The 18368-nt window shown below is 36.9% G+C and overlaps 2 protein-coding genes across 4 annotated transcripts; both read left to right on the top strand.

The window, feature by feature from the left end:
* The first annotated feature begins 7059 nt into the window (after positions 1-7059).
* On the top strand, positions 7060-11742 carry LOC111376180 (eukaryotic translation initiation factor 4G-like). Of its 3 annotated transcripts, none has more exons than XM_022999124.1 (7): positions 7060-7213; positions 7297-7473; positions 7650-7732; positions 7944-8084; positions 8251-8324; positions 8432-8488; positions 8917-11742. In XM_022999124.1, the coding sequence occupies exons 2-7, from the start codon at positions 7307-7309 to the stop codon at positions 11245-11247; spliced, it is 2853 nt and encodes a 950-aa protein (XP_022854892.1). In that variant the 5' UTR covers positions 7060-7213; positions 7297-7306; the 3' UTR covers positions 11248-11742. The 3 variants fall into 3 exon arrangements, with proteins under 3 accessions (XP_022854892.1, XP_022854893.1, XP_022854894.1); XM_022999125.1 differs by having other exon boundaries at positions 7062-7194; XM_022999126.1 differs by lacking the exons at positions 7060-7213; positions 7650-7732 and having other exon boundaries at positions 7349-7473.
* A 2474-nt stretch (positions 11743-14216) lies between these two features.
* On the top strand, positions 14217-18106 carry LOC111376179 (10 kDa chaperonin 1, chloroplastic-like). The gene is made up of 7 exons (XM_022999123.1): positions 14217-14379; positions 14490-14548; positions 14649-14699; positions 16638-16703; positions 16825-16872; positions 17029-17058; positions 17849-18106. The coding sequence occupies exons 1-7, from the start codon at positions 14295-14297 to the stop codon at positions 17915-17917; spliced, it is 408 nt and encodes a 135-aa protein (XP_022854891.1). The 5' UTR covers positions 14217-14294; the 3' UTR covers positions 17918-18106.
* The last annotated feature ends 262 nt before the right edge of the window (positions 18107-18368 follow it).

The following is an 18368-nucleotide window of genomic DNA, read 5'->3' as shown; positions in this document are numbered from 1 at the left end:
ATAATGATTTATTTTCCTCATTTCAATACACCAAAGCAAAAGCTTTCAAACAAGAAATTCATTTGCATCGAGTTATGTCTTTTCTGCATTTCTGTCTTGGCGGTGGTGTAGTTCAGGCACTAGTTCAGTTCGCTGGAGTGGTTTCTGCGATACTCGAAAGCTAATGGTTTTATCGTTGTATCCTGAGAAACGAACGCTCGTTTTAAACGTCAAGCACGGACGGTGAGGGACGAATCTGTTTTAAGGAAACTATGTGTTACACAGGCCTCGATTTGAAATTTTATTTCCTGCAATTTTAATTATTCGTTTTGTTATTTATTGCAGTAAATTCAATAGTTGATTTGTTATTCATTCTGTTATTATCCAATTAGTTGTACGACTGTAACTATATATATCATCTTACCGGACAAAAAGCATATACGGTATTGAAATCGAGAATATCGGATTCCTCATTTTTCATAAACTTACCGAATTTCAGAAAAATTCGATCGACCGAACTGGTAAAACTTGATATTTTCCCTACAAGTTTAAAACAGATTCTCAAAAAGGAAAAATTGGTTTCCTATATTGATTATTTCTGAACTGATTAGTTTCTTTATTTGTTATATTGTGGAAACTAATTTGTTGTTTGGTTCTTTCGACGACGAAATGGCAACCGGTTCCACCTACATAGATGTGTCCCAAGCTGTAGGTACCCAAACTCAGGCTGTGGGTTCTACTATGGTGAAGGGCCTAGTTCGGCTATGGGTGCAGCTATGGCTACAGGGCCTAACTCTGTTATGGCTCAGACTGTAGCTCAAGTGCCAAGTCGTGTTGTGAGCCAACATGTGGCTAATGTTCCGTTTAATGTATCGGTTAACCATGGGGAAAAGCCGGAGAAATTCAACGGCTTGAATTTCAAGAGGTGGCAGCAGAAAATACTGTTCAATCTGACCACCTTGAATCTTGCGAGATTCTTGACTGAAAGTGTTCCAAAACTCCAAGATGGTGAGGTGGATGTTCAAGCAATCAGTGTTGTTGATGCTTGGAACCACTCGGACTTCTTATGCCCTAATTACGTCATGAACAGTTTGGTAGATTCGCTATACAACGTGTATAGCACCATGAAAACTGCTAAGGAGTTGTGGAAGTCTTTGGACTGGAAATATAAGACTGAGGATACCGGGGCTAAGAAATTTATCGTCAGCCGATTCTTGGACTATAAGATGGTGGACTCCAAAACTATAATCAGTCAAGTGTAAGAACTCCAAGTGATTCTTCACGAAATTCATGCCGAAGGGATGATTCTGAGTGAAACTTTCCAAGTGGCTGCAATCATTGAAAAATTGCTTCCCGCGTGGAAAGATTTCAAGAATTATCTGAAATACAAGCGAAAGGAAATGAACGTTGAAGAACTGATTATTAGACTTCGAATTGAAGAAGACAACAAGAGTTCCAAAAAGAAGTGGTTCAATCCTGGTGCGGCTAAGGCCAATAGTCATGGTAGTAACTACAAAACCAAAGCTAGGCCATCCGTGGAAAATGGATCAAGCTGGGACCAAAATGGGGCATTCCTAAGAAGAAATTTCAAGGGAAATGCTTCGACTGTGACAAAGTAGGCCACAAATCTTCGGAGTGCAAATTGCCAAAGAAGAAGAAAGAAGCAAATGTGGTTGACTACATGGCACATGAAGTGTCGGAGATGAGTCTCGCAGCAGTCATTTCTGAAGTGAACATGGTGAGTTCTAACCCAAAAGAATGGTGGATTGACACCGGAGTTACAAGACATATGTGCTCTGATAAAGAGTTATTTACTACTTTTGAAGCAGTTGAGAATGGAGAGAAGTTTTTCATGGGAAATTCAGCAACTTCTGAAATCAAGGGCCAAGGAAAAGTGGTTCTGAAGATGACTTCGAGAAAAGAGCTGACTCTCAACAACGTGCTGTATGTGCCGAAAATCCACAAGAACCTTATGTCCGGGTCGCTTTTGAATAAGCATAGTTTCCGCATTGTGTTTGAGTCAGACAAAGTCATCTTGTCGAAAAGTGGAATGTTTGTCAGAAAATGTTATGTTTCCGATGGAATGTTTAAACTCAATGTAATGGTTGTTAAACCAAAAATGAATAATAAAGTGAATGCTTCTGTTTACTTGCTTGAGTCTTCCAATGTGTAGCATGGTAGATTAGGACACGTTAACTATAATACTTTATGTAGGCTAGTTAACTTGAAATGCATACCAGCATTCCATATTTATTCCAAATATAAGTGTGAGACTTGTGTTGAAGCGAAATTGACTAGGTCTTCCTTTAAGTCAATTGAACGAAATACGAAATCACTTGATTTAATTCACAGTGATATATGTGATTTAAAATTTGTACAAACAAGAGGTGGCAACAAGTACTTCATTACTTTTGTCGACGATAGCACGAAATACTGCTATGTGTATTTGCTAAAAAGTAAGGATGAAGCGATAGAGAAATTTGTTCTCTATAAGAATGAAGTTGAAAATCAACTTAACAAGAAAATTAAAGTGCTAAGAAGCGATCGAGGTGGTGAGTATGAAGCACCGTTTGCTGAATTCTGTGCACAACACATAATCATACATGAAACCACCGCACTGTATTCACCGCAACAAAATGGTGTTGCTAAAAGGAAAAATCGCACCTTAAAGGAGATGATGAATGCGATGCTAGTAAGTTCTGGATTACCTCAGAACATTTGGGGGGATGCTGTGTTATCAGCAAATTACCTTTTGAATAAGGTGCTCCGAAAGAAAATGGAGAAGACCCTTTATGAGTTATGGAAAGAAAAAACGCCTTCCTGTAAATATTTACGAATGTAGGGGTGTCTTGCTAAAGTGGCTGTCCCAACACCAAAGAAGGTGAAGATAGGCCCAAAAACTGTAGACTACATATTCATTGGATATGCACATAATAGTAGTGCTTATCGGTTTCTCGTGTATGAATCTAAAATCCAAGATATACACAGAAACACGATAATGGAGTAGAGAAACGCTTTGTTCTTTGAACATATGTTTCCATGCAGGTCCGAAGAAGAGGCAAGTTCTTTTAAACGGAAGTATGAGACTATGACTGAACATAGTCAGGACCAAGAACCAGAAGAGGAGGTTGACGTTGAACCTAGATGTAGCAAAAAGGAAAGGACAGAAAAATCTTATGGTCCGAATTTTCTGACCTATATGCTAGAAAGTGAACCTCAAAGCTATCAAGAGACTATGAACTCCTCGGAAGGACCTCAATGGAAAGAGGCAATTAAAAGTGAAATAGATTCTATCCTGTAAAATCATACATGGGAGCTAGTGGATCTTCCACCAGGAAGTAAACCACTAGGCTACAAGTGAATTTTCAAACGAAAAATGAAAGCAGATGGAACTATTGAAAAGTATAAGGCCACGTTGGTAATAAAAGGTTACCGACAACGGGAAGGCCTTGGTTACTTTGATACATATTCTCCAGTAACGAGAATAACATCCATTAGAATGATACTTGCGACTGCTACTTTGCGAAATCTTGAAGTACATCAAATGGATGTTAAGAATGCCTTCTTGAACGGAGACTTAGATGAAGAAATCAATATGGAACAATCCGAAGGGTTTTCATCTCCAGGGCAGGAAAAGAAGGTGTGTAAATTGGTGAAGTCATTGTATGGCTTGAAACAAGTACCAAAACAATGACATGAGAAATTTGACAGTGTCATGATGGAGAGTGGATTTAAGATCAACGAATGTGATAAATGTGTTTACGTTAAAGACAATGAAAATGACTATGTCATTTTATGTCTTTACGTTAATGACATGCTTATTGTTGGCAGCAACGATAAGGTGATCAAATCCACTAAAATCATGTTAAATTCGAGATTTAACATGAAAGACATGGATCTAGCTGATGTTATACTTGGAATCAAAATTTCAAGAACGTCGGATAGTCTTGTTCTAAGCCAGTCACTTTATATGGATAAAATCCTAGGAAAGTTCAGTAAGGATGATACTGAAATGGCTAGAACTACGATAGATACGAGTCAACATCTATCTAAGAACAAAGGTGAAAGTGTGTCTCAAGTAGAATATTCGAGAATTATTGGAAGTCTGATGTACTTGATGAGTTGTACAAGACTAGACATAGCCTACACACTGAGCAAACTGAGTAGATACACGAGTAATCCACGAGCTGATCACTGGAAAGGAATAGTAAGAGTACTGAGGTACTTGAGATATACTCGTAATTTTGGACTGCACTATAGCAGAAATCCAGCGGTCATTGAAGGATATAGTGATGCTAATTGGATATCCGACATAAAAGACTCAAAGTCCACGAGTGGATTTGTGTTCACATTGGCAGGTGCAGCTATATCATGAAAATCTTCTAAATAAATAGTGATAGCCAGATCCACTATGGAATCTGAGTTTATAGCTCTAGATAAAAGTGGTGAAGAGGCTGAGTGGCTACTCAACCTCTTAGAGGATATTCCAAGATGGTCAAAGTCTGTGCCAACAATTTGTATATATTGTGATAGTCAATCGGCAATTGGAAGGGGCACAGAGCAATATGTATAATGGTAAGTCTAGACATATACGTTGTAGACATAATAACATTAAGTAACTACTCTTAACTGGAGTTATCACTATTGATTATGTAAAGTCAAAGGATAACATAGCGGATCCGCTAACCAAATGGTTAAATAGAGAGTTAGTTGAGAAATTATCGAGAGGAATGGGACTTAAGCCCTTGAATGGATAAGTTAATACAAAGAAAAATTCAACCTAGTTGATTGGAGATCCCAAGATCTAGGTTCAAAGGGATAACCTAATTGTAAAGACTTGATAGAATCACTGTGGGAGATATTAACTCCTGTCCATTCCTGTGATGCGACAGTGATGCCCATAAAGATGGAGGATAAACAATAGGTTTTTAATGATTCTTATGCGTCAAAAATCAAGCCAAGTAATGCAGGTTACTTGTAATAAGAAATCACCTATGTGAGAGAGAAGTGGGGCCGCTTCTAAGGAAATTGTGTGGGGTGCAATTCTTGTGAACTCTCGTAGAACCAGGCGTATATTCATGGCCAAAACGAACATAATAATGAGGACTGAAATGTGTTAGGAAGAATCCTGTGTGAAATGTATCATCGTTTACATAAACGGCAGAACAATTCAAGGACATCGCGTCTACTGGTCAGCCAGTGAAGTAAATATGCTTTCACAAGGGAAGGTTCAAAGGGTAATACCTACCTATCCTATGCAGATTTCAACTGTTGAACTATATCACCAAGTCGTCATGTGTCACATTCACAAGTCGTCATGTGTCACATTCATAAGTCGTCATGTGTCACATGCATGAGTCGCTCTCAATTTTCATTCATGTGGGGGATTGTTGGAAAAAAAAATTGAGTTATAGGTCGACTTTGGCACGAGTTTTGAGTGGGACCCGGTTGTTCCATTTGAAAGATGAAAGTTGATTTGTGTTCTCCTCCGTGAGTACATCAAAATCATATACTTACTTGCCAAAGATGATGCTCGGGTGAATGAGAAATTGAGACTCAAAGTGCGTCACTCAAAAGGGAGTTTATGTGGGAAAAATGAATTTGTCCCACAAAGAAAAAAAATGAGAAACTCCAAAGGTCATTACCATTAATGGTAGCCTAGCCTATAAATAATAGCTCATTTTCCTCATTTCAATACACCAAAGCAAAAGTTTTCAAGTTTAGAATACACAAGAAATTCATTTGCATAGAGTTTTGTCTTTTCTGCATTTCTGTCTTGGTGGTGGTGTAGTTCAGACACTAGTTCAGTTCGCCGGAGTGGTTTCTACGGTGCTCGAAAGCTACTGGTTTTACCGTTGTATCTTGGAAAATAGACGCTCATTTTAAATCTCAAGCACGGACGGTGAGGGGGTTCTCTGCATTAAAAGCAGACTTCGATACACTACTGAGATTGAAAACATTGGTAGATCACAAACCGTAGCAGTAAGTAGTGTATGCTTGTTCATATGATTTCCACCCCTTTAAAATATTTGAAATTTATAATTCATCTCGACTAATTGTGTTATTAATTGGCTGCTGATAAACTGCAAGCTTGAATGCATGTGCAATAACATTTTCCGGGTCATGGTATATGTCTAAAAATGTTAGCGCGTAGGTCGATTTGGGAACAGCGGGACGAAATTTTGACTTGCTGGATTTAGGGCTCGTTTGGTACGGATTAAAATCTGATTTTAATCTAATTAATTCAAGTCAAAGTCAAACAATCAATATTAACCACATATTTCATGGGTCCCACAATTTTTAAATCACACATTTCAAAAATTTCTATCGCAATCTACTAAAAAATCTTGTTTTTTAATTTCTGCCAAACACCCTAGTTGAGTAGAACATTATAAGCATTGCAATTGCCAAGATAGCTTTGGTTTATGAACATTAATTTTTTAAGTGTATCCCATGAAAGATGTTTCATGTTACCTCGTTATTGAACTTGCTTTTTTCGCTTTTGTGTAACAATTGAAGTTGAACTTGCTAAAGACCCTCACTGATTCTCTCGGATTAATAGCATTAGAAGTGATTGCTGAATGAAATGTTACCAATGAACACTTTATTAAAATCGACTCGTTTCGAGATCATATCGAGAGTTTCAATACAATGATCTTCTAAAATATAATTGACATATTCATGTATGCAAAAAGGGAGAGGGGAATTTTTTGCCCTTTTATTTATTTTTTTGTTTAACAAATTTATCTATTCATTTTTAACAAATTCATTTCATCCCATCTTTTGACATCGGTGCTCTTGGGAAGCAAAGGGCAATAGCTAAACATAAATACAGAATGGTGAGTGTTAGGTGAATTGTGAAGTGAAGTTAGTTTTGGACTGAAATTTGTAGGAAAAAAATATTTTGGACGAAAGTTGGGTTTGGTCTTTAGGAGTTTGAGCATTGAATATTCACAATTAATCACTTAACTAGTTAATTGACAAATTTATTTAGAAAAAAAAATTAGTTTGGATTATTTAATATAAAAAATTCAACAATTCAAAAATTTTGTTTTTATTCGATTCTTAGGAAGAATTGATTCGAACTGTTTCGAATTCGATTCGAGAATTTTCTGTCTAGTCCTACACTTCTCCCACTTTCTCTTTGTGCAATTGTACGGAAGTCAAACCCGGCATTAAGCAAAGAATCGACAAATAATTGAAGCTCTTTATCGGGTAAATAATTGAGCAAAAGGTACAAGAAGATAGATAAAGTGCACAGGATGCATAATTGAGTTAAATTATCTGGTAAAGCTGTGTTTTTTTTTTTTTTCGAAGGTGTGAATTTATGTCCCACAATCAATCAAGGGGTGATCGGACCAAATCCGGACAGTATAGGAAAATCGGTCGATCCAGTAGCTTCAATCAGCAGCGCCACTTATCTGGCGATTTCAAAGGTGACGGTGGTGGAGGGGGAGGCTCCTCCTCCGCCACTCCCTCTATCTCCAACCGCAGGTACATATATATTTTATCAGAATTTGTCGTGCACACCCACACACGTGCATGGGTGTATGGATGGACGTACTTGCGAATGATTCTTTGTTTTGTTTGCACATAGAAACTAGGTTTGTGTTTCTGGATTATGGTTTTTCTAGATGTTAATTAATTTTTGGACTATCATGGGTGCGCAGTTCGAATGTTATTCAGGATTCGAGCCATTTATTACCAGCGACTGTTGTACAGAACGTTGCTCAACTATGTCAGCCACCACCTGGTATGATGAGAGTGCCTGTGATATTCAGATGAGACCAGTCTATTAAATTTTAGTACTAAAATATGAAAATTGCACAAGGAGACTTGATTTTCTTGCTTGACTGCGTAATTTATTTGTTTGATCTTTCAGCATTCTGATGGCGTAGTTATGCCCGTTTACCTTTATTTTTAAGGATTTTTTCGTTTGTTAATTTTAGTGGCTGTTATTTTAGGAGTATCTGATGCATTAGTTACAAGTAAGAGTGTAAATGTCACCCCGATTAACGCCCCAGCTCAGAGAATCTCCCAAGCTGTTCCAAGATCTCCATCTTCTACCAATTCTTCTACTGCTAGCTCTGCAATATCTGCGAAGGGTATGGCAACCAACCTGTTCTTGATATGCATATGAAGCATTTTCGTTTTATTTTTATATTAGAGAATAGTTATTTATTTTTATGATATTTTAACATCAATTACTCTAGTCTTTACTTTCTGTAAATGTAATTGATAATTTGCGGCTATTATTTTTGGATCCCTTAGCCGCAGCAGATGCTTCCAGCTCATATTCTCTACAGTTTGGGTCTATAGGTCCTGGATTTATGAATGGATTACAGGTGTGTCAATTGCATAAATCCATGTTTCTGCTTATCAATTTGTGTAGTCAGATTCTTTACGTTCATTTTTTTACGAAACTGCATTTGTTTACCCCACATGTTTGTAGATTCCTGCTCGAACAAGCTCTGCCCCAGCAAATTTGGATGAGCAGAAAGAAGATAAGGTTAGTGGTGTTTCTCTTCTTTCTTGGTGTTCAACTGATAATAGATTAGAGTTTTGTGTGTTCCTCTACTTATAAGAGAGGTTGAAATACTAAAAAATGGTACTCTTTACTAGATACAAGGGAAAGTTGCTGCTCTAAATCTCCGACGGTTGTCTCATTGGTCTTGTTGTGTGCCATTTTTAGGGCAAAATTTATGTTTTTAGAGTTGCTCCTTCACTAACATGTTTATGCATTCAAATACATATGTATATATTACCTCCATAAAATTTTGCAGAACACGTTATAACTATTTCATTTGAGTTAAGAACTACCACAAAATTATCTCTCAGCAATCAATACTTATTTGATAGTAAGCCTGTTTCGAAGATAACTTTATTGCTCAGATTGCGCACTATGTGCTGATCTTCCCTGATTATTATGGTCAACAGGCCTGTCATGACTCTTTAAAAGCTGCACATGCAGTGCCAACTCCAACCATTCCCAAACATCGACTGCCGAAAAAAGACACTAGAGTCCTTGATGAACCCAACACCAGTGAAGCTCAGCCAGTCTCCAAGTCCAAAAGGGATGCACAAGTTTCAGCTGCACCTCCCTCAACTCAAATTCAGTTGCAGGCCACGCCTACCTCATCTTTGACAAACGGCCCAAACCCAATACAAATGGGGATGTCTATTCCTTTACTCATGGGAAATCCACCAATGTCTGTATCAGGTCCTCAACCACCAAATGCGATTCAGTCTCACGGATTGACGCATCAGGGTCAGAACTTGAACTGCTCATCGCAAATGGGTCATCAGACGCCCCCTCAGTTTGGTAACATGGGAATTATTATGGCCCCACAATTTCCTCCACAACAGGCTGCAAACTTCACTGCTTCTCGTAAAACCGTAAAAATTACTCATCCAGAAACTCATGGAGGTCTGCAAAGGAATAACTCTGATTCGGACTGGTGGCAGCATGGAACTGCCTTTCTGAAGGGTTCAATGCCTTCTTCTCAGACACCATTACAGGTGATGCACAAAGCTGAGAAGAAATATGAAATAGACAAAATTTCAGATGAGGAAGAAATCAAGCAGAGGCAGTTGAAAACCATCTTAAACAAGCTTAATTCTCAGAACTTTGAAAAATTGTTTGCGCAAGTGAGGCAAGTCAACATTGACAATGTTGTAACTCTCTCTGGGTTGGTCTCTCAAATATTTGATAAAGCTTTGACGAAACCCACCTTCTGTGAGATTTATGCTAACTTCTGTTTTCATCTAGCTGCGGAGTTGCCTGATTTTAGCTTAGATAATGAAAAAATTAATTTTAGGAGATTACTTCTGAACAAATGCCAGATGGAATTTGAGAGGGGAGAAAGGGACGAAGAAGAGGTGAAGAAAGCTGATGAGGAAGGTCAAGCTAAACACTCGGAAGAGAAAAGAGAGGAGAAGAGGCTCCGAGAACGGAGACACTTGTTAGGTAATATAAGACTAATTGGAGAACTGTACAAAAAGAAAATGCTAACAGAGAGACCAATGCATGAGTGCATAAAGAAGTTGTTGGGCCAGTATCAGAGTCCTGACGAGGAAGATGTTGAAGCCTTGTGCGAATTAATGAGCACGATTGGTGAGATGATGGATCATCCCAAATCCGAGGAGTACATGGATGCCTATTTTGACATTATGGCCCAGTTGTCAAACAACATGAAACTGTCTTCTAGGGTAAGGTTCATGCTGAAAGGCTTAATTAATCTGAGAAAGAATAAGTGGCAACAGATGAGGAAAGTTGAAAGGCCAAAAAAGATTGATGAAGTGCACAGAGATGCTGCTGAATTGGGTCCACATGGAGATCTGCAAAGGAATAACTCTGATTCTGACAGGTGGCAGTGTGAAACTGCCTTTCAGAGGGGTTTAATGCCTTCTTCTCAGACACCATTACAGGTGATACACAAAGCTGAGAAGAAATATGAAATAGGAAAAGTTTCAGATGAGGAAGAAATCAAGTGGAGGCAGTTGAAAGCCATCTTAAACAAGCTTAATTCTCAAAACTTTGGAAGATTGCTTCAGCAAGTGAAACAAGTCAACATTGACAATGTTGTAACTCTCTCTGGGGTGATCTCTCAAATATTTGATAAAGCTTTGATGGAACCCGCCTTCTGCGAGATGTATGCTAACTTCTGCTTTCATCTAGCGGTGGAGTTGCCTGCTTTGAGTGTAGAAAATGAAAGAATTACTTTTAAGAGATTACTTCTGAACAAATGCCAGGAAGAATTTGAGAGAGGAGAAAAGGAAGAAGAAGAGGCGAATAAAGCTGATGTGGAAGGTCAAGCTAAACAATCGGAAGAGGAAAGAGAGGAGAAGAGACTCCGAGCACGGAGACGCATGTTAGGTAATATAAGACTAATTGGAGAACTGTACAAAAAGAGAATGCTGACAGAGAGAATAATGCATGAGTGCATAAAGAAGTTGTTGGGCCAGTATCAGAATCTTGACGAGGAAGATGTTGAAGCCTTGTGCAAATTAATGAGCACGATTGGTAAGATGATAGATCATCCCAAAGCCAAGGAGCACATGGATGCCTATTTTGACATTATGGCCAAGTTGTCAAACAACATGAAACTATCTTCTAGGGCAAGGTTCATGCTGAGAGACTCAATTGATCTGAGAAAGAATAAGTGGCAACGGAGGAGTAAAGTTGAATGGCCAAAGAATATCAATGAAGTGCACAGAGATGCTGCTCAATTTGACAGGCCTATTGGGGGGGTCCAGACCAGATCATGATGGAAGTGTCATGGCTGATAAGGACAAATGGAGCAAAATTCCTGGGCCTCTAATGTCAGGGAAGGGAGATATGACAATGGATATTGGTTATGGGGGTAATGTGCGGTTTCGGCCTGGTCAAGGAGGTAATTATGGTGTTCTATGGAACTTTCGTGCACAGTCACCTGTTCAGCATGCTGGGGGAATCTTTTTCTGGGCCAATGCATTTCTAGGGGCCACAGGGAGGTTTTCAAAGGAATAACTGATTCTGACGTGGAACTTCCTTTCAATGTGTTCAGTGTTTTTAAGATTACTCTTTTCAGTATCATAAGGTCTTCACTGCTTTACCTGTTTGGTGTATATTTGTAGCAAATAAGGCAAATATGCCATTATTACCCATGTATAGCCTTATCATCCTGTCCTAGTTACAAAATTGTACTCCCTTCAACTTTAAAGATTTGATTGGCAAAACATTTGTTGGGTGGGTTTAAGGATTTTGACCACGGTTTTTGTCAATAGCTTGTGTGATGTGTCTACATTTCATAAACCATTCTTGCATTTCTCTTCATTTTTTTTGTTTTTTTTTTGCTGCCAAAAGATCTGAACAGTAGCGATATTGTAACCAACGAGTAATTGGAGGAACATGCTCTTGTTTGAACGGAAATTTGCAAGTAAACATTAATTCTCGTCCGATGAAAATTTTCATATATTTTATATTTTGGAGAAGGGTCGAATACTATGTTTTTGCAAGTTTGATATATTATGAAATATGCTCTGCTTTGGTTCTAGATTTTTGATGGAGTCCTATCGTAACCTGGTGGTTCAATAATAGGTTTGTCCTTAGAAATTGTGCTAGCAATACGGCATTTGGTGAGCCGGATTCAATTGAACCTGTTAGAAGTGAAAAGTTCAAATCCATTCCTCATAGCCGGTTCACAAACCCTTCTTATGAGATGCCCACTGTATCCTTAAACCTCAGTCTGATTTACGAAGAGTCCACTGGCCAAAAGGGAGAGAGATGGTGGGCGCGCTGAAATCGAACATTCAGGGTCCTAACCCTACATATTTTGTGCGACGTTGAGTGGTTTGGTCCTTGTTTTTGAACAATCGAATCGAATAAGTTCTAGATGAAAATTTCATAGATGGAACTATTTAGTTCCTAGCGGGAATTGCTAGTAATCATCAATCAACAATACGACGATGAATTTCGTTTTCAACCCATCACTCTATGCGAGCTGGTCATGCTCGAGACCGTTACCTTAACTGCTAGGAGAGAGATATAGTAGGTAGGATTACTTACTGGAGTGATGTCACAACAAGGTAGTCATACTGAAAGGTGCGTCTGGATTACCTCATTTTCGTGGAGAACTAATGCTTTTTGGATATTTTGAGTTGAGAACTTTATAAGAGAGAAAAGGAAGCTACGTTTGAGTTAAATTTGGAGATGAAAATCTTCTTCTGTTTCTTGGCGTTGAAGTAAAATCAAGCTCATGAACTATGGTTGAGATGAATTGGGCTAGAGCTGCTAGATTTCTTTTAGACTCGACCTTATCCTACATTACAAAATTCAAATAGTATAGAGACGAATAAGCATGTTCCAGTATGATAGTCACCCTACTATAGTCTTCGAATCAACGATTATGCATTGTTTATATCCTTCTATATCTTTGAGTGGTTTACATCTCCATTTTAAACTCACTTTGAAATGACAGTGGACGAAAACGAAATAGAAGGAGAGTAAGAATATAGTAACACCTATTTGAGCCCTTTTTTTTTTTTTTTTTGCTCAAAATGCATTTTGGAATAGTACTTTGATGGATAACATATGTTTAAAAAATAAGAAAAAATTTTGAATTTACATGTAATATTATTTTATTAAAAATGTGTGATTGAAAATAAGAAAGCGAAAAATGCATTTTGAATGGGGACCAAACAAGGGTTAAGAGTAAAAGGATCTAAACAAAAAATAAATTATTTTTATTTTGTCAACGTACTTTAAAATGAGAGATGAATATTTTGTGGTATTTTCATATTTACTTTTTATTTAAAAATATGGTGGATAAATAATTTTTGGCTTAATAGCAGAAAATTTCACTGCATACTTGACAATATGCAATTTACCCTCTACCTATTGGGAATCGCAAATGTTATTATTTGAAATCTTTTGTTCGAAGTACCCCATCATCAAAATCCGTTAGTTTAACCATTAAAAATATTTAAAAAAATACCAAAATTAAAAAGAATTAATTAAAGTTGCAAAACCCATAATTTTTATTTTTTTACAAATTATATACAATCTTTTATATGTACAAACCACAATCCTTTTTAATTTGCAAATAAATAAATAAATAATTTGGGCGTTGCAATTGCAATCATTCATTTTAAATTTTGGCAATTTTTACCATTTTTAACGATTAAACTAATGAATATTGACAACAGAAATATATTTTAAACAAAATGTTTCAAGTAGGGAATCTTTTTTGCAATTTTCAATAGGTAGGGACATGTCGCATATCATCAAGTATGTAGGAGGTTTTGCCCCCAGGGTACATCTCCAAGTGGTAAAAGGGGAGGGTGGAGAAATTCAACTTTACTTGAGATTGCTGCATCAAGAATTCGAATCCTGAAATATGAATTTGGCTCTTGAGTAAGTGCAAGTGTTCAAACAACCTTTCACCCTGTACCCTTGGAGGCATAACCTACGATTTACCTCCCTCACGATACTCCAGGACAGGGGCGGTGGGGGATCTTAAGGTTGGAGTTCAACCTTTTAAGTATGTAGGAGGTTTTATGCTATTAAGCCTAAAAGATAACGTCTTGTTAACAGAAGGTTAATAATAAGAACATGATGAAAAGATAAAGGACATATTAAGATAGTGAGTAAAGTTTGGGGACTTCATCGCAATTAATTTTTTTTAGGGAATTCGCACTAGAGGTCCTGCTTTTTCGTAAATTGAGCATAAGTCCCATTTACTAATCCTAGAACTTTCTGGAACCCCGTTAAATGAACTAGTGTACTATCGTACAGCGACTCCAAATACGCAAGTCTACTTTTCCATATTTTATCCATGGCTTCCTCTTTCATTACACTCGCAAAACCCTTCACTTCTCACAAAGCCGAGCTTCCATCTCTCTCCAATACAAAACTATTTGGTAATTTTTCTTGAAAACCCTTTTAATTCTCATGCATCTGGATGATTTCTTAATGTTTCTAATTTTAGTCCAATTTGTTTTACTGACTGTAATCTTCTTTTGATTGAAAGGTCTACGAAGAAACTTTTTAAGAATCAACGCCATTGCAAAGAAATATGAACCCACCAAGGTTTTTCTCAATGCATTTCTATGCAATGTGTATTGGATTTTTTTTCTCAATTAAAAATAAGCTGAAACCGGGTTTCTTGTTGTTTGAGTAAATAAAATAGGTTGTCCCTCAGGCTGATAGAGTTTTGATTCGTCTAGAGGAGCTACCTGAGGTATTCCTTTTAAAGCCATCTGCTTATGGTTTGAAAATTTATAATTTGTAATGTTAAGCGTGGAGTGTGATAGGGCGATATTTTGTGCTTTCTGATTATAAGTAATATAGGCCTCAAATAAAATATTTGTATCATTTTTATCTGTTACTTTCATGAAACTGTGCAACGTTTTACTTCTGTTTGTGCAAATGTAAATTCTAAGTTGCGACGAGAAACTCTATTACTTCATCAAGAAATTTCTCACTTTGGGATAGTTAAAGATGTTTGGTTTGGATGACAATAAAATGTTATGGTATTGAATAATGTTATTTATAGTCGTAGTAGTGTTAGAGCACCAATCTAAATGTCATAATGTGATAAGCTTAATTGAAGGCAAATTATGTGATTGTGTATAACACCACTGGTGCTAAATAACATTGCACTATTGTATTATGTACAATAGAGATCTAGTGCATGAAGTGCGGCCATGTAGGCAAATATCTTCTGGATCAGTGGATTGTATCCCACTATTCTACTTAAACACGAGGTCAAGTTTCAATTTTAGTTGAAAATTGAGGCAAATCAATGACTTTCTATTGAAGTTGAAAATTGAGGAAAATCAATGATTTTCAATTGAAATTGAAAATTGAGGCAAATCAATGATGCAATTGAAGTCGAGACAAATTAATATGAGAACATGGATATTTATTTTTTATTTTTCTGAACGTTTGTTTGACTAGAATTTTATACGGTTAGAAAATTCTAATTTGACCCTTTCCTTAGCATTTTTTTGTTGTGCAGACAATTCAACCAGGGTGGCGTGTTCATGGTCGACGTGTGTCGAATATCGACACTCTTTGAGTATTCTACCACGATAATTTTTTCTTTCTTTTTTATTAAATAATAAATATAAGCTCTTATTTAAAAGATTTCAATTAAAAAATTAATAACAAATATAAAATTAAATTTATACTATACAAGTGAAGAATTTAATTTAATCAACGTGTCATGTCAGTACTTTTTTGAAAAATTTCGTGTTGGCAAATTCGACAAGCGTCATGTCGAACACACTTGTCCATATTGGTGCATCATAACTTACTATTATACTAAATCTTGCACTTGCTCTGAATACTTTTATTAGCTGTGACATTGAAATAACTATATTGTTGTAAATACAAAGAATACGCTTTACCAACATCCTTGAGCATTTTGTATTGTAGTTTGTAGGAAGGTCGTGTATATCAAGTCATGTTTTTTGTTTCCGTGTTAGTTAGAATTTCCTAAACAGGAAACATGTAAGGTTATTAAATGAAGTGTGATGTTTTCATCCTCCGGTTTCACGTGAGGCAAATCCATGTTTTTCGGGGATCAGATCTCATTGGTGTTTTATGAAGAACTTGACGAATAAGATTGGGTGGTGGGAAGTGAGTTTTTAAAAAGCAGTGTGATGTTTTCATTCTCTGGTTTCACATGAAGCAAAACATGAAATCCATGTTTTGCGTGGAACAGATTTCCTTATTATTGTTTTTATTGAGAAAATGATGAAACTTGCTTTTAAATGAGACCATGGAAATAATTTTGGGTAAATACTGGAATATTCGTGTTTTAACTCTTAGTTGATTGACTAATTAGTTGCTTTTACAGAAGGTTGATGAATAAGTAGGGTGGTGTGAAGTGTATTCTTAAACGAGAAGAATTTTCATTGAGAAAAGTAGATGTGACCATTTGTTTTAAGCATACAAAGGTTTACAGATTCAGAAACTGGAGATTACTTCCATTCTTCCTTTCTGCGCCCGAAGTATTCTAAAATACTTCTATGTTATGTGTTTACATCATTCTATCTGTTTCGCGTGTTGGACCATTTGCAAATATTTGGTGCGAAGTGCAGTGACCGAAAATTACTGCCTGTTTTCTAATGTGCATTGGTGCCATCTGACCAATGGAATAATCTCCATGCAGAAATCAGCCGGTGGAGTTTTACTACCTAAATCGGCAGTTAAATTTGAGCGGTACCTGATGGGAGAGGTGGGTAAACAATTAGAAATGCTCTCGTCCAGATATATGTGTAGCATATCCTTGTACAGAAATACGTGTAGCATTTATGTTTTCATTTTTTTGTTTTCTAAATTAATTTGTTCTTTCTCAGGTTCTTTCCATTGGTTCTGAAGTTGGGGATGTGGAGGCTGGGAAAAAGGTAGGATTTTCGAAAGTTATCATTCAACCTTTTCATTCACTCCAAGCAAACATGTTTGTTTTCTTGAAGGAAGGGTCAAATAAATACTAATATTTATCTTAAGATGTTCTGTTCTCCCCATTTTTGTTCTAAATACATGAAATCCATCTTTTGCAGGTTCTTTTTTCTGATATAAATGCTTATGAGGTACAACTCAGATGACCTTTGATATTTCTTAAATGTGAATGTGCAAATGATTTTGAGTGCATCAAGTTCGTTTCTATCTGAATTCCCTGATTTTTGTATCTAGTTAGACTATAAATTACCAATGCTAAGGAGGTTGTCTTAGAATGGATTGTTGGAGGAAGGGGAAGAAAGGGGGGTCATTATGGGATTGTGGAGTAGCAGGGTGCTATATGATTTAAAGACATTGTTTTATTGAGGGGTATTTAGATGATGTTGAATATTTGTCTATCTTGGGAAGAGGGTGTTAGGGCACAACCAACATTTTGGTGGCTGAAGAAGCCCCAACCATAGCTCTACTTCGCACAAAACATGTGGGCACCATAAACTACATATATTTCATTAAATATTCGTGGTCTTCTATTTTGAGAATTGTAGTCATCAATGACAGCAGTCTCCTTATCATGCATTCTTAACACGAGTCATCCCAACTCTTTTGAGACGCAAGACATTCTAAGATATCTGATGTGGGTTGAGTCCTTGGTGAACCGTCTCTGCATTAAAAGCAGACTTCAATATGACTGTTGAGATTGAAGACGGTGGTAGTCACAAACAGAAGGAGAAAGTACCGTACTTGGCATTCATGTTCGTGTTATTTCGACCACTGTAAAATATCTAAAATTTCTAATTCTTCTTGATGAAGTATGTTACTAACTGGCTGCTGATAAACTGCAATCTGGAAGCATGTGTGATAGCTAGCATTTTCTGGGGTCATGTTATTTGTCTAAAAAATGTTATGCGCATCCTTTGCCAGGTCGATTTGGGAACAGAAGGACGACATTGTTTCTGCAAAGCAGGCGACTTGCTGGCGGTAGTTGAGTAGGACATTATTAGCATATTGCAGTTGCTAATATAGGTTTGGTTTATGATCATCAACTTTTGAAGTGTATCCTGTGTTACCTCCTATTATTAAACTTGCTTCTGTAACAGTTAAAAGTTGAACTCACTGATTCTCTTGAAATAATAGCATTCGAAGTGATTGTTGATTGAAATGTTATCAATGAACACCTTATTAAAAATCGACTCGTTTCAAGATCAAAATCAAGATTTTCCACACAATGAGTATTTTCCCTACTACCATTATCAAAGATCGAATTGACAAATTCATGGCAAAAATAGTAGGAAAATACCACCTCTATTAATACACGCCAGCAGTGTGCGTTGCGTGATTCTACTGTGTTTTTGTAATTGATTGGTAACGTTGTATTTTAAAAGAGGTTGACCTCCTTACTTCACCATACGTGAATTGAAACAAAAAGAAGTCAAAGTTGGGA

The sequence above is a fragment of the Olea europaea genome, unplaced genomic scaffold (genome assembly GCF_002742605.1).
Source record: "Olea europaea var. sylvestris unplaced genomic scaffold, O_europaea_v1 scaffold1467, whole genome shotgun sequence".
NCBI lineage: Eukaryota > Viridiplantae > Streptophyta > Magnoliopsida > Lamiales > Oleaceae > Olea > Olea europaea.
Note: the sequence above shows the minus strand (reverse complement) of the source record. Positions and strands in the feature narration are given on the sequence as shown.